Source organism: Mesoplodon densirostris, chromosome X (assembly GCF_025265405.1).
Source record: "Mesoplodon densirostris isolate mMesDen1 chromosome X, mMesDen1 primary haplotype, whole genome shotgun sequence".
Lineage (NCBI taxonomy): Eukaryota > Metazoa > Chordata > Mammalia > Artiodactyla > Ziphiidae > Mesoplodon > Mesoplodon densirostris.
In genome coordinates, this window is record NC_082681.1 from 49,426,510 (window position 1) to 49,451,461 (window position 24,952).

Here is a 24,952-nt window from a genome sequence, read left to right on the forward strand (position 1 = left end):
TTTAATATTCTCTCTTTATCTTTAATTTTTGCCATTCTAACTACAGTGTGTCTTGGTGTGGTCTCCTTTGGCTTGACCCTGTTTGGGACTCTCTGTGCTTACTAAACCTGGATATCTCTTTCCTTTCCCAGGTTAGGGATGTTTTCAGCTATCATGTCTTCACATATGTTCTCTGCCCCTTTCTCTTTCTCTTTCTCTTCTCCTTCTCAGACCCCTATAATGCAAATGTTAGTACACTTGCTGTTGTCCCAGAGGTCTCTTAAACTGCCCTATTTCTTTTTCTCTTCTTTCTTTCTTCTATTCTGCTTCAGTTATTTCTTCTACTCCATCTTCCAGCTTGCTCGTCCATTCCTCTGCATCATTTCATTTACTGTTGATTCCGTGTAGTGTATTTTTCATTTCAGTTATTGTATTCTTCTCTGTGTGGTTCTTCTTCATATTTTCGAAATCTTTGTTAAAAACTTCTCACTCTGTTCATCCAATCTTCTCCTGAGTTCTTTGAACATCTTTATGATCATTACCCTGAACTCTTTATCAGGTAGATCTCCTATCTGCACTTCACTTGGTTCTTCTTCTGGGGTTTTATTGTGTTCCTTTGTTTGGAATAGATTCCTCTGTTGACTCATTTTGTCCAATTTTCTATTTTGTTTCTCTGTATCTGGTAGGTTGGCTATATTTCCCAACCGTAGAGAAGTGGCTTTTTGTAGGAGACGTCCTGTGTGTCCCAGCCGAGCTCTCCCCTGTGGTCACCAGAGCTACATGCTCTAAGGGTGCCCCCTGTTAGGGCTGCGTGTGTCCTTCTGTTGTGAACAGCACACTACTGTGCATGCTGTGGTAGGTGTGGCTGGCCCCTGTTCCAGTGGGTTGCCAGGCCCTGCCTTGTGCAGAGGCTGGTGACCACTGGCGAGTGAGGCTGGTTCATGAGGCTACTGGCTGCAGTGCCTCAAGAAGTCCCAGGATTAGCGCTGGCCCACTGGTGGGTGGTTCTAGGCTCTGCAGTGGGTGGTGGTGGGGCTAGAGGTCCTGTATGTAGTGTCAGCCTGCTGGTGGGCAAGGCCAGTTGCACATGGCTGGCTGCCGGGTTTGGGGCAAAAAGCTAGTGTTGGCCCACTGTTGAGTGGGGCTGGATCCCAGGGCAGTTGGCTGTGGGGACCAAGGTGTCTTGGAACTGGGGTTGGCCTGCTGGTGGGTGGGGCTGTGGCCCAGAGAGTCCTGGAGGTATTGTTGTCTCGCTGGTGGGCACAGCCAGGTTCCTGGGTCTCTGACTGCTGGGCCTCGGAGTCCTGAAGCTAGTGTCAGTTTGCTGGTGTGTGGGGCCAGTTCCTGACATAGCTGGGTATGGGGTCTGGGGTGTCCCAAGGCTGGCTTCATCCCACTGGTGAGTGGGGCCAGATCCAGGAGCAGCTGGTTGAGGGGTCCAATGTGTCCCAGAGCTGGTGCCAGGCTGTTGGTGTATGGGCTGGGTCCTGGTATGCCAGGAGGCAGGGCTGTGGTGGTTCTTGGGCTAGTGTTCCCAGAGGAATATTCCTTTCTACATATTTACAAATATGTACACTAACAGAAGATGTTCTTTAATGTTATTACATTTTTATAAGAGTGAATTTCTTCTAAAAGCTTGAAGCTTTTTTTTTTTTCCTGCGGTACGTGGACCTCTCACTGTTGTGGCCTCTCCCATTGCGGAGCACAGGCTTCGGCTCAGCGGCCATGACTGACGGACCCAGCCGCTCTGCGACATGTGGGATCTTCCTAGACCGGGGCACGATCCCGTGCCCCTGCACCGGCAGGCGGAATCTCAACCACTGCGCCACCAGGGAAGCCCAGCTTGAAGCGTTTAAAGATATTCCATATTGAAATTTAATGGTGCTCTTTAAAGAAAATTGTTGCTGATCATAAATGTTGACAATTTTCTTGCTTCTCATCTTTCATATCTTTATGAACTCTGTGTTGTATGTTTACAGAATGGTAATACTTGATAAAATTGTAACTATGAAGAATCCATTCCCTTCTAGCCAAACTATCCTGACACAATAATATCAAAGTACGATAGTAAAGAAAAAGCTCTGCCAAAAATTTGAGAAAGAAAATGAGATTTAAGTATGCTACCATGGATGCCTTTGTGGTTCTTCCTAAACTTACTGCAGGGATGAGAGCTCTAGTGCTTTGTAACTACCCATTCACTAATTCAATGTAGGTATTTCCTGAGTAGAAGTATTTGTTACCTGGAAAGACATAGTAGTTGAAAACCGTTTGAGCTTGAGTACTGTGGGTATTATGCTCATATTGATAATTGTGCTTTCAAATGGGGCCTGAAGGTGACATTTTTGTTTACCTATGCAATATACATTCCTCATCTTCCTAACTGGTCTCAGATTTTCATTAGTGCATTTCCTCCCTCATACAGTCTCATGTTTGGGGGGAATTTGACTGCTAGTTCCAAGGGTGAGACCAGAGTTACTCTAGATCTCACACAATAATCCTATGTCCCTAGCCACAGTCATTGGTTCAAGATTGGGCCTGAGTCTTTATATCTTTGAGCCACTGGATCAACTAACCTAAAGTCTCCTCTACCTCTGGGCTCTCAGTTATATAAGCAAGTATATTTCCTTATGGTATACACAAAAGTGGATTTTACTTTCTGTTACTTGTAACTTTGTTACTGCTATATCTGTTTTGAAGATATGTTATTAGGTGAATGTAAGTTCAGAATTTGTAATCTTAATACATTTTCTTTTATGGTTTGATAGCAGCCTTCTTTGTTGCAATTGCTTGATGTCTATTTTGCCTGATAGTAATACAAATTAACCACATTCCTTTCAGTTTTACTGATCATTGGTATTTTTTACCATCACTTTATTTTCATCCTTTCTGACAGTCTACTCTACCTGCTTCATAACCTACTGAAACACGTTCATAATGCCTGTATTAGACTGTTCAGACTGCCACACAAAAATACCACAGATAAGTGGCTTAACAACAGAAATTTGTTTCTCACAGTTCTGGAGGCTGGAAGTACAAGATCAAGGTGTGAGTCGGGTGATTTCTTCTAAGGCCTCTCTCCTTGGCTTGAAGAGGGCCATCTTCTTGCTTCTTTTTCACATGGTTGTCCCTCTGTGTATACACACTTCTGCTGTCTCTCTGTGTGTCCTGAACTCCTCTTCTTGTAAGCACACCAGTCAGATGGGATTAAGGTATCCCCTAACAGCCTTAAATTAACTTAATCACCTTTTAAAGGCCCTATCTCCAAATCCAGACACATTCTGAGGCACTGGTGATTAGGGCTTCAGGATATGAATTTTGGAAGAACACACTTCAGTCAATAACAAAACCTAATGTTAAGATGACGTTATCATAGAAAACAAGAGAGCAGAGGCAGGAGCAATGATGCGGAGCAGGCAGGAGGATGGCATGTTAGGCTTTCATTTTCCTGTAGCTTCTCCAGTTCCTAAAATCCTCTAATGGCCAATGAATCCCAGGCCTTTGACTGGGAAACTTGCATTGCTACTACCTCAGCCTGGACCTAAAGGACGGGAACGAGTCATCCACACTAGTTAAGAGCTCACAGCTTAAAATCTAACACTTTCCTATTATCAGTAGATCTGCTGTTTTCTTCCAAGATACTTGACCCTTCTTAACCTCAGCTTATTAATTAGCCACAGAGACAAAATAATTAGTCATACAACTCCAACTGTGAGAATTACGTGAAATTGAGATCTACTTCTGCACATAATCAGGGCTGTTTGCTGGGTGGAAGGTTTGGAAAGCTGTTTCCTCAGCCATTTATGCACAGCATGTTCAGGCTCATTCTATTCTAACAGCTCTATATTCTAGGTCATGCCACAGCATTGTCTATGAGACATGCAGAAGGGGAAGAGTTGCATCTGTGCACTGGGCTTAGACCTTTTGGGGGCCCAATTATCTCACCAAATACCTCCCTTACTATTTAGCAACCAGAGCCACTTGCAGTTCTCTATTTCGCCTCCTAATCTTCAGGAAGACAGAGACGTTGTCTGAATTTTTTCATGGTCCTATCTTCCCTTCTTAGCACAGAGCTTGACATGCGCTAGGTGCATGAATGAATGAATAGGTGGGTGAATGATAGTTATATTCCAGACATACATGTTCCTTCTCTAATAGTTAGTATCCCCTGGCAGGCCAGAGCCTTAGCCTTATAGCTAAGTCCAGTGGTTAGGACTCGGTGCTCTCACTGCAAGGGGCCCAGGTTCGATCCCCAGTTGGGGAATTAGGATCCTGCAAGCCGTGCAGAACAGCGGAAAAAAAAAAAAAAAAAGATTGATGCATTCTGTTGAACGTAAATTATAACTCAGTGAAGTAGGTTTTTATTATGTCATTGTATCCCTTCCAGAATCTAGACCTGCATCATGCTCATATGTGGAATCAACCTGTATTTTCAGATTGAACTGTACAGTTGGGTTTTTCGTTTGTTTTCTTGCATGCTTGTTCTTTTGTTTTTTTTTGTTTGTTTTTTGTTTGTTTTTTGTTTTTGCCACAGCCAAGAATATTCTCAGGATCTCCTGACTTATACATCCACCCACATGCTCCCCACCCAGATTTTTCATAGGCTCCGCAAACGACATGGTCAAAACAGAACTGTCAGTTTCCTGGCATTGCACTGAAGCTGGTCCCCCGTTCATTTCCCCAGCGAAGAAAACCACCGTAACCCAGCTGCCAAAATCCACATTCCAAGAGACACACTTACTTCCTCTCTATCCCTTACCACAAACATGGACTTCATCAACAAGTTCAGTACTTCCAAGATACATGTCATTTCAAACCCCATCTCACCCCTTCCATTGCTACGACTGTGGTCTACGAGACTGTAACCTCTCACTCTCATGCATGTCGTAGACTCCTAATCTTGTCTCTTGATCTTACAGTTGCTCTAGTTCAGTCTGTCCTCTAAGGAACATTTAGAATGAGCTTTAATAAAGTAGATTATAATAATAATTTCCCTTCCTTTCAGAAAGCACCCATCATAATAAGATCAAAAGCCAGAGTCCTTACCATGGCCCACAGGACCTTCTGTTATTGGGCCCCTCCTACCATTCTCACCTCATTTTCTAACGTTGTCCTCCCAATACACACTGGCATACAAGCTGTTCCCTAAAACTGCCAAGCTTGCCCATATCTTAGGGCCTTTTGTCTTGCTCTTCCCTCTGCCTCGAGGGCTCAGCTCCAATATCTTCCCACTGCTGACTGTGTACTTCTTGTTATCTGAATATTAAATCTAAGTTACACCTTCAGAAAATCCTTCCTTGCCTTCCCCACCCTAGTCATTCTTTGTCACATTTTCCCATATTATTTTCTTAATGGCTTTTAAATCTTGAGTGAATGAACCCGTGTAGAATGTGAGCTCCATGAGAACCATGACCCTGTCTGTCAGGTTCTCTGATTTATCTTCAGTGCCTATTACAGTGCTTCACATATCATTGGTAACCAATAAATATTTGTTGAATGAATGAATGAGTGAGTGAATGATGTAGATTAAGCACGCTAAGTTGTGAGGACTCAGGCATAGTCTGGGACATGGGATTTGGGAGGATGGGAGAGTGAGCTCAGGTGTCTCTGAAGCAGCAGTTTTGTTTGAACCCATGAAAACTGTGGTTGGAGAACTGGGTAGAAAGGACATGATAATTGAGGTAGTGCTTCTAGCTGCCTTGGGTATGAAAGTGTAGCATATGTTCTATACCAATTCTCCTTCTTTCTTAATAAAAGAATCCCACATTTATTTGGTACAGTAATGTTTCCAGTAAAAGAACATATTTATAGCCTGCTTTGCAGGCAAGAATGGTCATATGACCAACTCCTACCTAATGAGGTGATGGCAGAAGTGTTGTATAGTAGTTCCAGGAAGGTAGCTAAAAGGGAGATGAATTTCTCACACCAAGGTATTTCTCATACCATCTGTTGTGGACTGAACTGTGTCCTACTCAAATTCATATGTTGAAGCTTTAACCACCAGTACCTCAGAATGTGGCTGTGTTTGAAGATAGGGTCTTTAAAGAAGTGATTAAATTAAAATGAGGCCCTTAGGATAGACACTAATCCTATATGATTGGTTTCCTTATAAGAGGAGTTTAGGACACATAAAGAGATACCAGGGTGTGTATGCACAGAGGGACAACCATGTGAAGAAGGACTAAGAAGGAGGCCATTTGCAAGCCAAGGAGAGAGTCTCAGAAGAAACCAAACCTGTGGACACCTGGATCTTGAACTTCCAACCTTTAAAATGTGAGAAATAAATTTGTGTTGTTTAAGCTACTCAGCCTGTGGTATCTTGTTAGGGCAGCCATAGCAAACTAATACACCATCAGATAAGGTTTTCAATTTTGACAGCTCATTAGAATCAACTGAGGTGAACCTTGAAGATACTGATGACTGGGCTTATCCCTAGACGCTCTGATTCAGTTAGTTGAATCTGAGCATTACAGGGGATCCTAATGGATATCCAGAGTTGAAAACCACAAGTCTCGGAGAATAGTTTTTTGCACTCCATTGAGCAGGCTGAGAGTGATGAATCTAGCATCATTTAGAAGGCATCCCCCCATATCTCCCTCCTTCCACTGTTCTTCCTCTCCCCCATGTCCCCCTTCTTTTTCTGACCTATCCAGATCTCCACAGATGGACCCAGAGATGCCCCCACCTCTTAATCCTGTTCTATATCCAAGTTCAGTCGTAATTTGAGGAACATTTAATAGCTTCAGCCCCACTTCTGCCCTCCCTGTCAAGAAAAGTGAGTCTCGAGGGGCCTCACATTCTCTTACTCTGCCTGTTAGCCAGAGCCAGGGCAGCTCTCTAGAGGTAACTTCTTGCCTCTTAATCCAATTATAAAATGGATGAAAGACATGACCAGAGGGCAAATAGGCTTAGGAAAAGCTATTCAACATCTTTAGCTGCCATGCAAATGCAAATTAAAGTACAATGAAATGTTAAACCCACCTATCCGAATGGCTGAAAAAAACAGTGACAAAACCAAATGCAGGCAACACTGGATAAACTGAGTCACTCATACATTGCCAAAGGGAATGCAAAATGGTACAGGCCATCTGGAAAACAATTTGGAAGGTTTTTCCAAAAGATACATGCAATTACCATATGATACAGCAGTTGCACTCTGGGCAATTTACCCAGAGCAATGAAAATTTATGTTTACACAAAAACCTTTACATGAAGTTCATCACAGTTTTACTCACCATAGTTAAAAAGTGGAAATAGCCCCGATGTCTTTCAACAGGGGAATGGCTAAACAAACTGTGGTACATTCACACCATGGAATCCTATTCAGCAATAAAAAGGAACAGACGATAGACACACTTTACAACTTGGATGGATCTCAGGAGAGTTATGCTGAGTGAAAGAAATCCATTCCTACAGGTAATGTACTATAGGATTCCATTTCTATGACATTTAGGAAATTATAATAGTGTTAGACAGAGATTAGGGATGTGGGATCAGGAAGAAGGTGGGTGTGGCTATAAAGGCTAACATGAGGGAAACGTGTGGTGATGAAACAGTTTTTGATCTTGTTTGTGGTGATAGTTAGAACACCTGCATAGCTGGTAAAAGTGCATGGAATCATATGTATGAGTATTATGCACAGGCGTTCTAACACACAAATGAGTGCCTGTAGAACGGCAAAATCTGTCTTTAAAACTTTGAACTCAAGGCATACCAGAGAGAGATTTGCTTCCTTCATAAAGATATGTATATTCTCATTAGGAGAAAGAATGAAAAACGCATTTCCACAGTGCCTGCCTTAGCCCTAAGGCTGAGCCAGGCCCTGCTACTGAGTCTTGACTTTTAAAGAGCCCTTGAAGTCCCACAATATGCCATATACTTTGGGCAGGTTTTCTCAGTTTCTCCTTGGGATGGCTGTGTGACAAAAGGATCCTGAGTCCCATTTCACAGACTACAAAGCTGAGGCTCATAGAACCGACAGCACCTCTTCAGATAAGTGGCAGGATTCAAATGAAGTTACATCCCTTGCCCTAAGGAAAGGACACAGAGCAGCCTCCCTTTGAGAAAATGGGCTTCCAAGGCTTGAGAAGTGAGCCTCTTACACTCCCCTGACATTGTGGCCCCATGGGTACTCACCCAAAAATCCCTCTTGACGATGAAGATGATAGTGCACATATGTGTGCACATACATTCTTCACGTTATAAACATTCATTACATTCAATTTTATAGAAGAACAAAGTAGATTTTACAATTGAATTGACACTGTGTGTATGTGTGTGTGTGTGTTTCTATATGTCCTATGGCTTGTACACTCCACGTCACAATCTTTATCTTCATATCAGACCAGAGCTTGATTCCTATCTCAGATTTAGATATGGCAGAAAAATGGTAGATACAGAGAAATTGCCACCAGCAAGTGAACAATTCCGGAAAACACTGGCTAAAACCATTAACCCAGAGCCCAAACTTCGTCCTCACTCTCCTTTGCCAAGCTCCCTGGTCAGAGCCTCAGAGCAGCAATCCTGGATCTGGCCAGCAGGTGGCTTCCACCTCCATTTTTCTTTTACAAAGAAAATGAGCGCATGACGCCAAGAATAAGAAGATCTTGGGATGTTTTGTTTACTAAGACACTAATTATGTTTGTGAAATTTATATGTATTACTAGAGCAGTCCCATCTGCTGTTGACCCGAAAAGAACATCGAGTTCATTGAGGTATCTCCTTCCCTCCTAAGTGTAGGTTGAAGTGTCCACACTGCAGATGGGGTGACCCTCCCAGAGAGTAGGGTGTTCACCCTCCAGCCCCACCCAGCCCGTAGAGTCTGTCCAGAACTTTTCCCACTCCGTGTCTGTCATACCCTGTCCATGACACTGGACACAGCCGCCAAGACCCCGCTCTGGAGCCCCATTCTCTCTTCCACCTCCCACCAGTCCTGCAAAGCCCTTCAACAGCCGACCATTGCCAACACGCTACTGCCACCTGCTATTTCGTCTTCGTATTCAAGACCCGGAGTATATGTTTTTACCCTCTGCTTTTACACCTAACAGGTTTTTCAGACAAAACTAGAAACATTCTATACATAGGTTCATGGGCTGGGTTTTGAGGAAGAGGATGGAATTTTTTTGCTCTTTGAATGAAAGTCTTTGTGGAGAAGTTTGACCATCGAGGTACGAAGGTGCCAACTCGTGACAGTGGACTGAACTGAAGCATGAACATCGCTGAGCCAGAAGGTGGGAAGGAAAGGCCTAAATCCAGAGAGCTTTCTGGAAGCCTGGGTGGAAAAGGGGCACACTCCGGGTACAGGAATACTGAGGTATCTAGACAGAAAGTGCAGCTTCTTTCTATGCTGAATGGAAAGCTCTATGTGATTTCAACAGAAAGACCATTTTTATTTTTTATGTTTTAACAGAAAGAGTTTTTTTAAGGACCTCTGGATAAAGGGTTATACACCTATATAAGCAAATCTGGATCCCTGTCATTTATTTTTTATTTTTTTTATCAATTTTTTTTATTTTTTACTTTATAACAAATTTGATCAGTTATACATATACATATGTTCCCATATCCCCTCCCTTTTGCGTCTCCCTCCCACCCTCCCTATCCCACCCCTCCAGGCGGTCACAAAGCACCGAGCTGATCTCCCTGTGCTATGCGGCTGCTTCCCACTAGCTATCTACCTTACGTTTGGTAGTGTATATATGTCCATGCCGCTCTTTCACTTTGTCACAGCTTACCCTTCCCCCTCCCTTATGATCACTGTAACCCACCTTGGCACTTATTGTGACCATATTTCTATGTAAATGAATTTCTGTGATAACATTTTAAGTTACTTGACAATAAAATTTCACTTATTTTTTTATATTGACCTGTTGTTGCATCATATGGATGCTCCAGAAATCACTTTTCCAGTACTAGTGATGTAAATATAGTTCCTTTACCACGTTTTCTGCTACAAACTATAGTGTGCTTAACATTCTTGTTCATATACATGCAGATATCTTAGTAAGCATTTTTATAAGTTCCTGAAGTGTTCTTTCAAAACAATGAAAAAACTATTTTATTTGAACAAACTCTATTTTATATTTCTAACAATACTATATGAAAATTCCTGTTTCTGCACACTTTAGAAATAATGTGAATTACTGCTAATCTGATAGGCCACAAATCCTTTCTCCTTGTCGTCACTATAACTCGTTTTTGCTGCCTGACTAGAATTCCATCCTATGGATGTGACATAATGGAGTCTCACAACCTCGTGTCATTTGGAATTCAGTGTTCCTTATATTCCCCATTGTCAAGGCTGTGTGGATGGCATTTAACTGTGCTGAAGGGCACAGCTCAGGATTCATGTGGCTATTTGCACATGAGCTGAATGTGTCCTCTTTGAGCACACACTGCACTCTCTGGGGAGAGTCCTAGGATTCAAAACGCAGCCTGGTCGATGCATGAATATATATGGTGTGAGTGTGTCAGTGTATGGGTGCATGTGTGTGTGTGTGCGCACACTGACAACCACATTTCCTTCTGTTTCGTTCAGCCCCTTTATGGCCTTGCTTCTCATTCGTTCTCCCTTCCTAAATCCAGGTTCACGAAGGAAGGTAGGGAATTATCAGGATGGCAATCCTTATAACCAACTCCTATCACCATCCTTTACTACGTCCATCCTGCATGTAATTTGCTTGGTATGGTGGTACAAAAGAAGACCAGGGCAACATCATATTTTACTTTTATTTTTAATTTCTTTTATTTTAAACAGCTTTCTTTGGGTAAAATTTACAGGCAATAACGTTCACACATTTTAAGGGTACAGGGTGATGATTTTTAGTAAATGCACGCAACCATCACCATAACTGAATTTTAGGCATTTCTGTAGTTCCCAAAACTTCCATAATGCTTGAAAACACTGAAGCCCCGTACCCATATTTAGTACCAGGCAAGCACTGATTTGTCCCCTGTCTCTATGGATTTGCCTATTTTGAACATTCCCTATAAATTGAATCATATAGTATTTGGTCTTTTATGTTTGACTCTGTTCACTTAGCATAATGGTATCAAGGATTATATATGTTGTACATGTATCAGTGCTTCATTCATTTCATGGCTGAATAATAGTTTGTTGTATAGCTAGACCAAATTTTACTTGTGCATTTATCAACTGATAGGCATTTGAGTTGTTTCCACTTTTTGGCTGTTATGAGTAATGGTACTATGAATATTTTTCCCCGAGTTTTTATGTAGACGTGTTTTTATTTCTCTTCAGTATGTAACTAGAAGTGGAACTGCTGGGCCATACGGCGCCTCAACACGTGAGACAACATTACAATTTCAGATGATTTCATTCCATAATTGGAAATACCTTGAGAAAAAAAAAAGAGAGACAGGTGAGACAGTCTCTAATGAGACGACCCTAATAAACATGCTTATCCTGCTGTAGACCTATTTGTAAAATCCCTTTCAATGATGCAAAAGTATGAGACATGTGGGGGACATTTTCAACTTCATTTGAAAGCCTACTGTCTATAGCACACACTTCCCCATTATCTGACTTGGTCTCCATGGAAGGTGTTTTACCATTCTAGATTTCAGGTAACTGACAGTATCAGTTTGCAATGTAATCCTTGTCTGTAGACAAGCAACTTAATTGTATCCTGGCTAGGGAAACCTCTGTCTCCATTTGACCATGCATTTCAACACTCATGATGTATAAATGTGACAAAAAGGTGGTTGTTGACTTGGGCAAGATCAATTTCAGTGGAGGAGTGGAGGGACGTCCCCATTAGATGAGAGATGAAGACTGGGTTGGAGGGGAGGTCGGGGGATGTGAATTGAGTATCAAGAGTTCATTGTAGATCTTTGATTGAAGACTGCAGAATATATATGTAAAGAGGTCAGTAACCAGAGATGTGGACAGAGGTCCACAGCATTAAATGATGTTCTATAATCACCATTTATCAGAAACTTGAGCAGCTTGAAATCTTAATGAGAAGGATCTATCTCTTTCTAGATTTAACATCTGAATTTACCACACCAGCCTTCCCACACTTTATTTCCTTGTTTCCTTCCATTCAGGAGAAGCCTAAAACTTACTGAAGGGCTAGTGCAGAGTTTCTTCGTAATGTCTGTTAAACGTAAGAACAGATGAATAGGTGGATGCACGATGTGTCAAAGATGTGCTTAGAATTTAAGGATTTTTATCCCTGAGTGCGGAGCTCCTCGTGCAGATGACTGAACCCATGGTGGTGGATGGCTGAGAGGATGCAGCTTCTCAGGACTCTGCAACTGACAGCTGCAAGATGGGAGCCCTCAACTTCAGTGTTCAGAAGCACATTTAGGCAGACTGCCACACCTTATGTCCTGGAGGGATCCATCCCTGACCTGAGCAGGTGAGTTCACAGACAGGCTTGCCTTGCATCTGGGGGAACGAGACTATTGTCTGCTCAGAAGCTTGCTGTGGTCCAACTCTTGTGCCATTTCTAAAGACTCCAGAACGAGCAGATCCAGCTCCTCTCTAAACTTGAACTCAACATATATCACAAAGAGATATTCTCAGTCTCTTTCTAGGGTTACACATTGTCCTTAGGAGCCCCCAGAGGACACACACACACACACACACACACACACACACACACACACGCACACACAGCCTAGAGCCTTCATGCAGGCAGTAGCCCTAGGAGAACTTGCTGGCTTATAAGGCCATCACACATGGTTTGTTAGGTTGCAGAGGTCACTGGAACTTTTTGCGTTAATAACTAATGCAAATGATGATTAGCAGAATAGTCTGCATACTAGGGATACTTTTAAATAACCTTACTATCCAATTAAATCTGATGACAATAAGAGAATTTCTATGTTCCTGTTTTTCAAGTGTAACAATAAACTACTGAGAATTTCCAGTGTGGGTGTGCCTGTGGGGTCTCCTACAAAGTCTGATATTGCTGGTGGGGATTTCACTTAGTACAACTTTTTCACAGGTTGATTTATAAATATGCATTAATGAATCCAGGAAGTTTTGACCTTCTTGCATTTGGAGCCTGTTCCTTCAATTATTCATCCTCAGCATAACACCTGTCCCTCTATTATACTGTGCGTATTCCTTATGTTGTCTGGGAATTCACTTTCAAACACTAATGACCTAATCACATTCAGTTGTCTCCACAGAATAGGAAAATGAAGTACAACTTGCATAAATACAAGCAGGACTATCAGCCTGGCATCGGAAGTGAAGATAGATTTCAGAAGTGACACAGGTCAGCAGGAAAGCAAGACTTATTTGAATACGGTGTCATGTGCGGCTGAGCATCATGCAGTCTGCACTTGGACATACAGGGTGTCAGTCTCTGCTTTTCCTCTTAAGAGAAGGATGACCCCCAGCCAAGTAGCGTAACCTCTGTACATTACTGTTTCTCCAGCTACAACATGATCTAAAGATATGTTATTCTCTACCTTCCAGGAATGTTGTGGAAAATGCATGAGAGAGAAAAATGCATGCATTCACAATAGATAAGCCCCTATGATTTTCTGGGTCAGAGGTCCTGTCCTAATATATAACTTTTCAGTTCCAACCATCCAAAGACTATTCACAAATGGCCGTTCAAGTACAAAGTAATGCAAGGACTTAGGCCTATTGAATTCATTCAACACAGAGTATGATAATATCTGAAGTGTAGATTGGAAAGTAATTACGTAGAAATAATAGCTTCTTCCATCCCATCTAAGGTCTCAAAAGTGCTTTCCCAGATGGTATCTCATTAGCCTCTACATCTGAGAGGTTTTATCCAAAAAAATGGCCAGCATGGGGGAAACGATTTAGCCAAGAACCTATGATGTGCCTGAACCCCAGTGATTTACTGTAGTGTTCTTCTGCAAAGCCCATTCTTGCTGGGTTACAGTACATGTTATTCTTTTTTATTATTATTGAAGTATAGTTGATTTACAATGTTGTGTCAATTTCTGCTGTACAGCAAAGTGATTCCGTTACACATATATATTCCTTTGGACTTTCTTTTCCATTATGGTTTATTAGAGGATATTGAATATAGTTTCCTGTGCTATACAGTAGGTCCTTGTCGTTTATCCATTCTATGTATAATACTTTACATCAGATAATTCCAATCTCCCAATTCATCCCTTCACCACCCCATCTCCCCCTTGGCAACCACAAGTGTGTTCTCTGTCTGTGAGTCTGTTTCTGTTTCATAGATAAGTTCGTTTGAGTACACATGCTATTCTTAAGAAATTAACATAATTATTAAAAGTGGAATGGGAAAGGATATGAAATAATGTGAAATGGACCAATGGTTTTCTTTCACACACCCACTGGAAATGCTGGAGTCAGGTTTCCTTTCTCCTAAATTATCTGAGAAATGATTCCAGCACAGAGGAATGACACTGAAGCGAATACGTAATGATAACTTATACATTTCCCTTCCATTTAATATTTCCACATTACTGTCTTATAATCATGTGGTTTGGATTGTATCAAGGGAATCTCCTTTAAAGGACAGTCAGGTATGAAATAAGACTATTCATCCCTATTCAGTACTATATGTATCATCTGCCCGATTGACCTTTTGCTCCTCACAGTAATTGTCTAATATGGATAGAATTGTTTCTGTTTTACAAGTGAGGAAAGGCAAATTCAGAGATACTGTGACGCAGCTATTATAAAATTTCCCATCTGCTTTTCGCATCCCATTTTTTTTTGCAGCCTCTAATGATCATTGCCTAGAGGTACGTTTCATTAAAGGTTGCAAAAGCATGATGTACAAATTCTTTAATTGCTTCTGCATGTATCGGCGGAAATTCTTTTATAAAAGAATTCTTCCCTCAACAACTATGTGTAGGTATAACATGCACAGGAAAGGCAAGGTGTATATACAGTTCATTGGCAATATTTCCACTTTCAAACATTAGGTGTTTCCCTAGGACTCTCAAAGGTGAGCACTGAGTTGGTTTTGTTGGCTTTTTTTTTAGAGTTGTCATAGATATCTCCATATTTGACGTGTTTTAGTGCATGATAGTCATTAATGTTTGTTCTATCTTTGGCCAATGGGAGGCCCTGAGGTTATGAGCCTTTTTTTTTTTTTTTTTTCCGGTACGCGGGCCTCTCACTGTTGTGGCCTCTCCCGTTGCGGAGCACAGGCTCCGGACGCGCAGGATCAGCGGCCATGGCTCAGGGGCCCAGCCGCTCCGCGGCATGTGGGATCTTCCCGGACCGGGGCAGGAACCCGTGTCCCCTGCATCGGCAGGCGGACTCTCAACCACTGTTCCACCAGGGTAGCCCCAGAAGCAATTTCTTATTGAGCCCAAGGAAGAAGAATTAGCACAGAAGAGCAAAGAATAGGCACAGTTCAGCTAGACAGAAGTCATCAAACATATGTCCAGTTCCAGAGCCATCCACTGACCACAGGACCTGGGTTGAATCTCTTCCCCTGTGTCGGCCTGAGTCCTAACATAGAAGTACACTCGATATAGAAACAGGGGTTAGGGGTGGGGCGTTTTTGGTCAGAAGACCAGGATTTGATACTGGGAACCATTACTGTCTGGTTGACTTACCTCGAGCAAGTAATTTATCTAATATGTGTGCTATACTTGTTGCTATCTTTTATTACTATTGTGGGTTTATTCTTTCAGTTTTATGAGTATTATTATTTTCCCTACCACCCAGCCAAGTGTGAATGGTAGGAGTGGTGATTAGCACAAAGTTAGGGACGAACCCAACTGAGGGTGGAGAATAGAGGAAGTGCAGACAGAGAATGGAGGTGAAGTAAGCAGACCAGGCCTGGGCTCTCTCTGGGTGCCAGGCCCTGGTCCCACCCTTTCATGACCCAGGGAAGCTTCTTACCCAACAGCACTCCTGCTTCTCAGCTGCAGACAGTGGTGACCTGGGGGCTGCCAGGGAACTGCCCAGATGAAGGACTATAGCCTTATTAGCTCCCTCCACACCGAAGACCACCAGAGCTGCCTCTCCATTGCCATCTCCCTGCTCTTTGCTTCTGGGTATCGGAAAAGGTACCACGTGGAAACTTCCACACCTGACCCTTGAAGGGCTTTCCTCATACAAAAGGTACTATACCTTCCTCAGTCCTCAAAGGTTGTCCTGCACAACTTACATTCCCACCAACAGTGCAAGAGGGTTATGACCCAGCAATCCCACTACTGGGCATATACCCTGAGAAAACCATAATTCAAAAAGAGTCAGGTACCACAATGTTCATTGCAACACTATTTACAATAGCCAGGACATGGAAGCAACCTAAGTGGCCACTGACACATGAATGGATAAAGAAGACGTGACACATATATACAATGGAATATTTACTCAGCCATAAAAAGAAATGAAATTGAGTTATTTGTAGTGAGGTGGATGGACCTAGAGTCTCTCATACAGAGTGAGGTAAGTCAGAAAGAGAAAAACAAATACCATATGCTAACACATGTATATGGAATGTAAAAACCAAAAACGGTTCTGAAGAACCTAGGGGCAGGACAGGAATAAAGACGTAGATGTAGAGAATGGACTTGAGGACATGGGGAAGGGAAGGGTAAGCTGGGACGAAGTGAGAGAATGGCATGGACTTATATATACTACCAAATGTAAAACAGACAGCTAGTGGGAAGCAGCCGCATAGCACAGGGAGATCAGCTCGGTGCTTGGTGACCACCTAGAGGGGTGGGATAGGGAGGGTGGGAGGGAGACGCAAGAGGGAGGCGATATGGGGATAAAAATACACATATACCGCATTCACCTTGTTATACAGCAGAAACTAACACAACGATGTAAAGCAATTATACTCCAATATAGATGTTAAAAAAAATAATTGTCCTGCACACTAAGGAATGCGGACTCTGAGGTAAAGAAGGAAGTGCCTGCCTCTCAGAGGTATGTCATCTCCACGTTTTTACCTGACATATTGTACTTTTATCACTAATGACTTTATACATTTCCTATACACAGCCCATCGATACGCACACACAAAGACACACACACACGGAGATATGCTGTCAATTCCATTTGGTTCTACTTTATCTCCCCCATGAAACTGAGCACAATGAATGCTTTTCCAAGTTAATGAAAGCATGTGCACATGTATGTGTACTATCCTATTCCTCAATAGGGGTTTTGAGGGAGTACCCCTTGGGCCTGTTATATCAGGGGGGAACAAATTGACCATTTCCCCAGCCCTAGAAGCCCATTGTCTAAAAGGGAGGCTGCTCCACTGTCCTCTAGAGAGGGTGAGGGATGGAACCTCATTCCCAAACTCCCACTTACCTGGATAGGTGACAGAAGCTATATGAGGAGGAGCTTTGTCATGTGTGAAATGGGACTCATCTTTAACACAGAGCTGTCCTGAGGGGTGAATGAGAAAACCTGGGGCTAAGGCAGGCATTGTGGAAAGGTGTTTCTCATTGTTTCTCCTAATGAGAACATAGATATCTTTATGAAGGAAGCAAATCTCTCTCTGGTACGCCTTGAGTTCAAAGTTTTAAAGACAGAAGGATCTCTAGCTTCTTGGGAGACTCAGAAGCTCCTAAGAGCTGCCCAACATCGTGCCTCTGAGCAGACCCTAACCCAGTTCCCCATGCTGGGAAGACAGGCTTGCCTTTGATTCACCTGGTGAGCTCAGTGAGAGATGGCACCAGGGCAGCAAGCTGTAGTGTTTGCCTAACTGCTGCTCCTGGACTGCTCCGCCTGTTAATACGTTTATGGGAAAAGTCTAGACCTGTCTCCCATTCAGCAGTGCAGGGGTCCTCAGATCACGTGTCATCCAGCCACGTCACACCACAGTTTCAACCATCCGCTGCCTCCCTGTGAGACCAAAACCTAAAAAGTACTACCATTTCATTGAAATACAATTGTCCCTTCTTTCTTTCACTAATAACTAAATATATATTGGGCTTAAAATTTATACTATTCCATTTGAGGTGTCTCATTAGCTCTGTGGTAGAAATAAGATAAGAAGGAAAATTAATATATGGGCAAATTTAAGAGTGGAAAATGAGCTGAGATGGCTCCTTCCCATTAGCTGTTAACTTGCTCAAGCTTCAAGGCACTGAAGATTAAATAATCCCTCTTTGGACCCCTCTTCCCCATTCAGCCACAAGCCCCTCTTTCTCTTTGTCTCTGTCTCTCTATTTCCTTCTCTCTCTCTCTCATGATGAGATCTCATTTTCTGTAGATAAATATAGAAATATATAAACGTGCATAATAAATATGTAAACACCTACATAAGCAAACTTACAGGAAGATATGATGAAGATGAAAACATTCAACGGTTACCTCTGGGTAGTATGTTTTGGGCTAACGATTTTTCCCCCCTCCACATATACTGTGACATATACAGTGGAATGAACCTCATGCACACTCCTGAACACCCAACTCTCTGTTAATACAGAAGCAGCATCCATGAAATTAATAAAAATAATACAAGGCTGCTCAAAATAACTAGGTAGCTTTATATGTACCACGAATGAAATGTTCAGATTAAAAATGACTGAAATAAACAAGGAAAACAAATTACCTTTAAGTTCCCATTAATCCCTCCTCTACTCGTCCCAGCTCCCTCCTATCCCCATGCAAACCCAGCACTCACTTCTGAGACCACTAGAGGTTCATCTCAGATGGCGTGGAGGATGCCTGCATGATGTCCTGCTGCAGCTGGGAGAGGGTGTGCATGGAGCTGGAGGTGGGTGTAGGCACTGGGATGCAGAACACCTCTGGGTCTCACTGGGGTTGGCATCCCTCACAAACAGCTCGTCATTCACGATGCACAGACTGAAGGAAAAATGGGCCCTCAGACAACTGATGGATGGACACCCTCACCCCCAATACTGACTCTGCTCCCAGTGGCACTCAGCAACCAGATTCCTTCCACGTCCCTCCTGTGTCTGTCTCCCAGGTTCCTTGACTGGTACCTCTGCCCCTCCCCACAGAGCCCACATTTGGAGAGACTGTCTACCACCTTCACTCGATTTATAGGTTTATCCCCAACCCACGGGCAATTTCGCATTTACCCTTTACCACAGCCCAAGGGCTGGACGCTCTGATCCCCATTCCCGGAAGAAGACACTGAGTCACACAGAGGTCATGTGACTTGACCAAGGTCACACAGCGACTGAGTGTTGTGTCAAGGAGAGAACCCATAGGCCGATTCCAGAGCCCACGCTCTTCTTAACCAGTAGGCTAGACTGCTCCTGGCATCTCCCTGCTGGCTTCCCACAGTACCGAGTAAACCTAAGGTCTGCACCACCACATTCCCATGCCCCTGAGCCCAGGCGGGGATGGGTATTCCCGCCCACAACAGGGCTCTCACCTGCAGTATCTGGCACGGGTAGCGATGAAAGTCCGGGTGAAGGCACGCACACAGCCCTGACAACTTCCTTCAACAGCAAACAAACAACAATCCCCCTTAGTGTAGCACATGCTGTACATGCTCACACGGCGGTCCCCAGTCAGGGTGTGACTGGACACTCATGCTAAGAGAGCAGTTGTTCACAGGGGCCAGGGTGTCTGGAATGGGGAGGGCAGCTGTAGGAGCAGTCTGAGCCCAGTTACATGGCCCCTGACAACCACTACACAAGTTCACGGGTGCATTCTTCGCAGCTCCCCAAGAGGTGGATACTACTACCGCATTGTGCAAATGAGGATACTGAGAGGTTTAGTCATGGCCCATGTTCTCAGAGTAAGTATCCGGGTAGAGAGCCACCAAACTCCACAGCCTATGTCCCCAACGCCCAGGGTATGCAGGGCAGACAGGCATGGACACAGCTCAGACCTGGATAGTCAGTGGGAAGACTGAGGGCTGGAGAACACAGTGGGGAAGGGGAGGGGAGGGGAGGGGAGGGGAGGGGAGGTGGGAGAGGGCAGGTGGGGAGGGAAGTGGGGAGTGGAGGGAAGGGAAGGGAAGGGAAAGGAATGGGTCCAGGAAGCTGGGTGGGTCTGGGAGTGAGCCTGGCCAGGGGGAGGCAACAATGAGACATCAGGGGTGGGGGTCTACACACACTTGCCTTCCTTGAACACCCCGCTGATGGAGAAGCAGAGCATCGTTTCCTGAAAGGGAAGAGCCCAGGTGCCCAGTCACCACCTCCACCTCCTACCCACCCGTGGCTTCCTGGGCCCGCCCAAGGGAGGAAGCAGGCGCTCACCATCTGGAACCAAATGTCCACTACGAAGGAGCTGAAGTCATGCTGAGTCTTGGGCAACCCACAGAGGGTGTGCACAATGACACGTTTTGTGTGCTTCAGCAGCTGAACCCACAGGTCTGTGAGGGGAGGGCAAGCGAGCGAAGGTCAGGGGCTGCCACGCCCTGGGCCCTATGATTGACCCCTTCACCACCCTTTCCCACCCAGTCTTCCCATCGCACACTCACGGGGGTCCTTGAGCTTCTTCATATTCCTGCTGTCCTTGAAGTACTCGCACAAGCTGCTTCTAGGAGACAAAGAGCAACAGTGGGTGGTGCGTATTTGCAGGAGCTGGCCTGTGTCTGCTGGGGAGCCACACGGCCCAGGAGCAGAGCCTGTGATGTGATACTCACGGGGCTGGGTCCTCGGGGTGGAAGGGAATGGTCAGGGAGAAGCAGGCCTCCTCGTGATAAGCACCCGCGAGACGCTGTCGGTCTCCATAGTCATGGATCAAGTAGTACCTAAGGGAGGGCAATGAAGACAGTCTATCTCTGTGGTCTGGACCTCAAATGAGACTTGAAAACTCCCCTGAGCAGACCTGTGCTTAGGTGGCCTCACCTCTCATAGCCCTCCACCCCTTGCTCCGCTTGTCAGAGGTACTTACTGCTGTAGGAATTGCAGGACTAGGCTCTTCAGCTCATCAGATCCAAGGAAGATGTGCTGGAATCAAATGGCACTTGAGACTATGCAGTAGATAAAGCCTCCCTGCAACACCCCAAATGTTGTTTGATCCACTTCCTCACCTTGCAGGGCTTTACTATGTAGGGAGTGTCAACGTCAAGGGTAACTGGCGACTGTAACTCCTGGCCATCCTGGAGAAGGGAAGAGGAAGTCAAGAGTGGAGACCAGGGGAGTGGCCCTGGATGATCCGGGAAAAGGATGGGCCCGGGAGGGTGAGGGTCAGAGGTCAGGTGCGAAAGGGCCCTGGATATTCCATGGGAAAGCTTACAGTGGATGTCTTCATCATGAGGTCCTGGAAGTCTCTAGTGTTATATTCAACTTGTGTGTGTGTGTGTGTGTATTTATGGGTATTTTTCCAGCAAGTATATCCATGTCATTTTCAGGAGTCCATGTCCCCCAAAACGGTTAAGGTTCTGATGCTAATATGCGATCTAGGCAAGACCCAAACGGCTTGAGGGCAGGTGCAGAGGCCACCAACATTCGTAAGAGACAATGATTTACGTAGGCACTTACCAGGCGTAACAACTTCGGGAAACATTCTCTGATGGCCCTGTCCAAAACCAAAAATAGAGAAGAGGTGGTTTATAGTTCAAGGTTGCAATGCTTCCTTTCAGTTAACACAATAATACCACAAAGAGAGATCAGTGTGTTCTGGCCAATCCAGCAGCACCCCTTGCCCAGCTCTGCTTCTGATTTTAAGGGTTTTCGGTCCACTTGCCTGTTGAGCACTGAGTATCTGTCATCTTACTGTCTGAAAGGCACTGTCTCCTCATCTCTCTCAGTACCTTCACTTAATATTCCTTCCCTCCCTCCCTCTGCTTCGCCTTGGTAGCTCCCACCCAGACTACTCGGACTCCCTTCTCCAGTGCCACAGGGACCAGCATTTCAAACCCATGCTGCAGGGCTTGCTTCTCCTCCCTTCCTTCCTCCAGGGCCCCACTGAAGGCTGTGGGGAGAAGAGGGCATGGAGTGGGAGCCCGGGGCCCTGCCACCTCACCGGGAGTCCAGCACTCTGGCAAGACCCGGACACCCCCCCGGGATGGCCCAGGATGCTGGGCTAGGGAGGTGAGTGAGGTGGGGCTCAGGAGGCAGGGAGGAAGATGGAGGGGATGAGGACAGAAAGGGAGTGAAGGTAGGAGGGGAGAGATGAGAGAGACCTAGGGGCCCAGAGACAAGGGAGAGAGAGAAAACAAAGGGAAGGGAAAGAAGCTCTCCCGTGGTGGGGGTCAGGGAAGAAGAGAGAAGAAAGGGGAAACGGCACACCCATTGCGGCTCTTCACCTGCCCCAGAATCGCCCAGACACACCAGCTAGGAATGGAAAATATGCACATGTTGAACTGGGGGCTCATTGTATGCTGGTTGAAACTTTGTCACCTGTGTGAGCTCAGCCAGACTTGGGCATGGGAAACAGAGCAGCCATGGGGGCAGATCTTCCCAAGAAGGAGAAAAGGGTCAGGTCCCAGCTCAGCATGGGGCTGAGGATCCGTGGCCCCCTCTGATGACCACCGTCTTCTCTCCCGATGACCCCTGCACCTGTCTGAGTTGGTTCTTTATCTGAGGAATCATACCTGTCTCAGGCTGCCCAGGGCTCCTGTGAAGGACCAGGCGGGATGCTGTGACGTGCGCAGGGAGGGATGGCAAGTGCCCCTGAGAGGCCTGTCCTTCTGTCTCCTCTACCACCTCTGCCCTGTGCCATCCACTCCTGCCTCAGGAAGCCCTCTGATCACTGGCGGGGACCCACGTCTGGCCCCCTGACTCAAAGAGCCCTGCTTTTTCCCAAGCTGGACCCCAAGGAGGGTCCAATTCCTGGCACTGGGCCAGCAGAATGGATGTCATGACAGCAGCCACCCATGGCCTCAGCCCTCAGCATGGCGCAGGAAAGCCCCCATGTCAACCTGGGAGAGGAGGGTGGACCGCTTTGGAGGCAGGGGAAGAGGGCCCCTCTCAGAAAGGGGGAGGCACACCCCAGTTCAGCACGAAGAAGGAAGGCTTCGCTCAGCAAGAGGCCCGGGACTGGAGGACCCTTCTCAGTCCAGGGCGCCAGCATCTGGATCAAGGCTGGTCGCTCCTGGTCCTGGTGAGGAGGAGAAGCCATGCTTCCTGGGGCACACTCTTGGGGGGCCTTGGTGCAATATAGCTGGGAGCAGAGAGCTGGAAACAGACCCCAGAGCGCCTGCAGAGGTGAGCAGGTCAGGGGAAGGAAACTCCTCACTGGTGATAGGCACAGAGAGAGCAGAAGGTGGGGCCTGTGATCCTCCCAGAAGACCAGGGCGGCCACCTGCGGCATAGGGGCACTGTCACAGATAGTCTAGGCTCCCATGGGTGAAGGTCACCAAGAAGGGTGACAGGGTGTTCACACTGACCTTACATAGGTGGACTGGTCTGCGAAGGTGCTACACAATGGGTTCCCTTGCAGCCACAGCTCTTCAAGCTTCAGCCCTTGCATCTTGCTCAACTCCCACACAGACTTCAGCTGAGAAATATGGGGTGGAAGTGGGAAATGGAATCCCATGAAAGGGGACATCCAAATCCCTGCACCCCCAGACCCCTCCCTCCCCGACAGGTCCCTTCACCTGCCTCCTGTCATCACTCTGATGGCCACTAAAAGGCCCCCTCTGCTCTCAACCCAAGTTTGACCTGGCTCCCTCTTCTCACCTCATTTTCAGACAGGTTCAGGGTTTTGACCATAGAGGCCACCTGTATAATGTCAGACAGGCCATCCAGCTGGTACAGCTTGTTGCTGCTCAAGTTCAAGGACAACAGCTTTGGGGCAAGAAGAGGTAGAATGAAGTTTACTATCGAGGACCTTGGAGACAAATCTGCCCTGCACCCCAGCTCTTGCACCCCCTACCCTAATACCAGCACTGGGCCTACAGCCTCACCTCAGGGAAATTCTTTTCGATGACATGCAGGGTGGCAGCCATGCAGCTTCTTCGATTCAGAATTATATCAATATCATGGCCTACCAAGTCTTCAGGAAGGAGAGGGGAGGGAATCAGGTGGCTGAGTGGTGTCTGGGGCCAGCACCAGCCCCTCCCCACGTTACCATCCCTAAGTCACCCTCCAGGAAGACCCCTCTGCCCTCGCCTGCCCTAGAATTACTGCTGTCAGCCATACCTGGGTCAAAGCGGAGCCTCTGGAGGTCAAGAGCTTGCTTGAAGATATTATATCGTTTGCTCAATGTCAGCTGCAGAGTGAGAGATGGAGACAGCCGCTCTGAGGCTGTGGTGATGGCAGGGAAATCAGGGGTGAGGGGGACGGGGGACTGGAGGAAGGAGAGGTGGGTCTGAGCGTTGGCACACAACACGTCTTGAATCTGCATTACCTTTAGCTGCTCCATTTCTTCTGGCTGCAACTTATCCCGCACAGAGTAGGGAACAGGGGAGGGGCCAACAAAGACAGGTATCTGCAGGAAGAAGACGTGGGGTAAGCACCAGGAACTCTAGTTCCAAAGAAGACAACCAGCCCCTGGCCTGTCCTCCTTCCTCAGGATGAGGTACATGTAACGCCCTCGACACACACCTTTCGTCTCTCCTCGTCACAAATCTTGTAGCTGACATCCATCAATGCACAGGCAGTGCTAGCTTCCTGGACAAAGAACTGAGCCCCAGTTTGCAAAAAGTGGAACTACAGGGATTGAATGCAACAGCAATAGTATCAGAAGCCAACAGACCCTGCTGAACCAGGTCTCTCTCTCTCCCCCTTCCCTGTGCCCACGCGTCTGTCTTCCGCATCCTCTCTTACGTCCACTGGAGTGAAGGGGACACTGCAATGGCTCTGGATTGAGTTCATTAGCCATGTCTTGTCATACTTCATCCCACAAGGAATCTAAGGATGAAAAGAAGGGATGGGAGAGAGGACAGACAGCAGGGAATTTAGGCTGCAGGACGAACCTTTTCCTGTTCTTTTCTGGCCTTCTACTGAGCTTGAAAGGGCTTCTAAAGAAGGGATCACTGGTCCGATTTCTTATGGGTGTGCGTAATATGGATTTCCTAAATACCCTTTCTCTCCAGTCAAACTCTCTTCCTCATAATGAAGGTGACAGAGATGATCTTCCTTTTATAAATTTCCAGGAGATCCTACCCAGTGCAGACATTGCTTGCCCCTCAGA

General features: G+C 45.6%; 1 protein-coding gene across 1 annotated transcript in view; it reads right to left on the reverse strand.

Annotated features, from left to right (window-relative positions):
- LOC132481570 (nuclear RNA export factor 2-like) overlaps nt 1-24,952 on the reverse strand; it is a 44,318-nt gene that overhangs the window by 18,895 nt on the left and 471 nt on the right. The window contains exons 2-17 of the mRNA XM_060086435.1: nt 24,586-24,669; nt 24,358-24,468; nt 24,167-24,247; nt 23,959-24,028; nt 23,724-23,812; nt 23,497-23,604; nt 23,205-23,314; nt 21,355-21,391; nt 20,904-20,972; nt 20,765-20,820; nt 20,514-20,621; nt 20,349-20,407; nt 20,125-20,240; nt 19,988-20,029; nt 19,309-19,366; nt 8,943-8,958 (exon numbers count right to left, since the gene is read on the reverse strand). Of these exons, the coding sequence (XP_059942418.1) occupies nt 8,943-8,958; nt 19,309-19,366; nt 19,988-20,029; nt 20,125-20,240; nt 20,349-20,407; nt 20,514-20,621; nt 20,765-20,820; nt 20,904-20,972; nt 21,355-21,391; nt 23,205-23,314; nt 23,497-23,604; nt 23,724-23,812; nt 23,959-24,028; nt 24,167-24,247; nt 24,358-24,468; nt 24,586-24,669 (1,214 nt within the window). The remainder of the gene's footprint in view (nt 1-8,942; nt 8,959-19,308; nt 19,367-19,987; nt 20,030-20,124; nt 20,241-20,348; nt 20,408-20,513; nt 20,622-20,764; nt 20,821-20,903; nt 20,973-21,354; nt 21,392-23,204; nt 23,315-23,496; nt 23,605-23,723; nt 23,813-23,958; nt 24,029-24,166; nt 24,248-24,357; nt 24,469-24,585; nt 24,670-24,952) is intronic.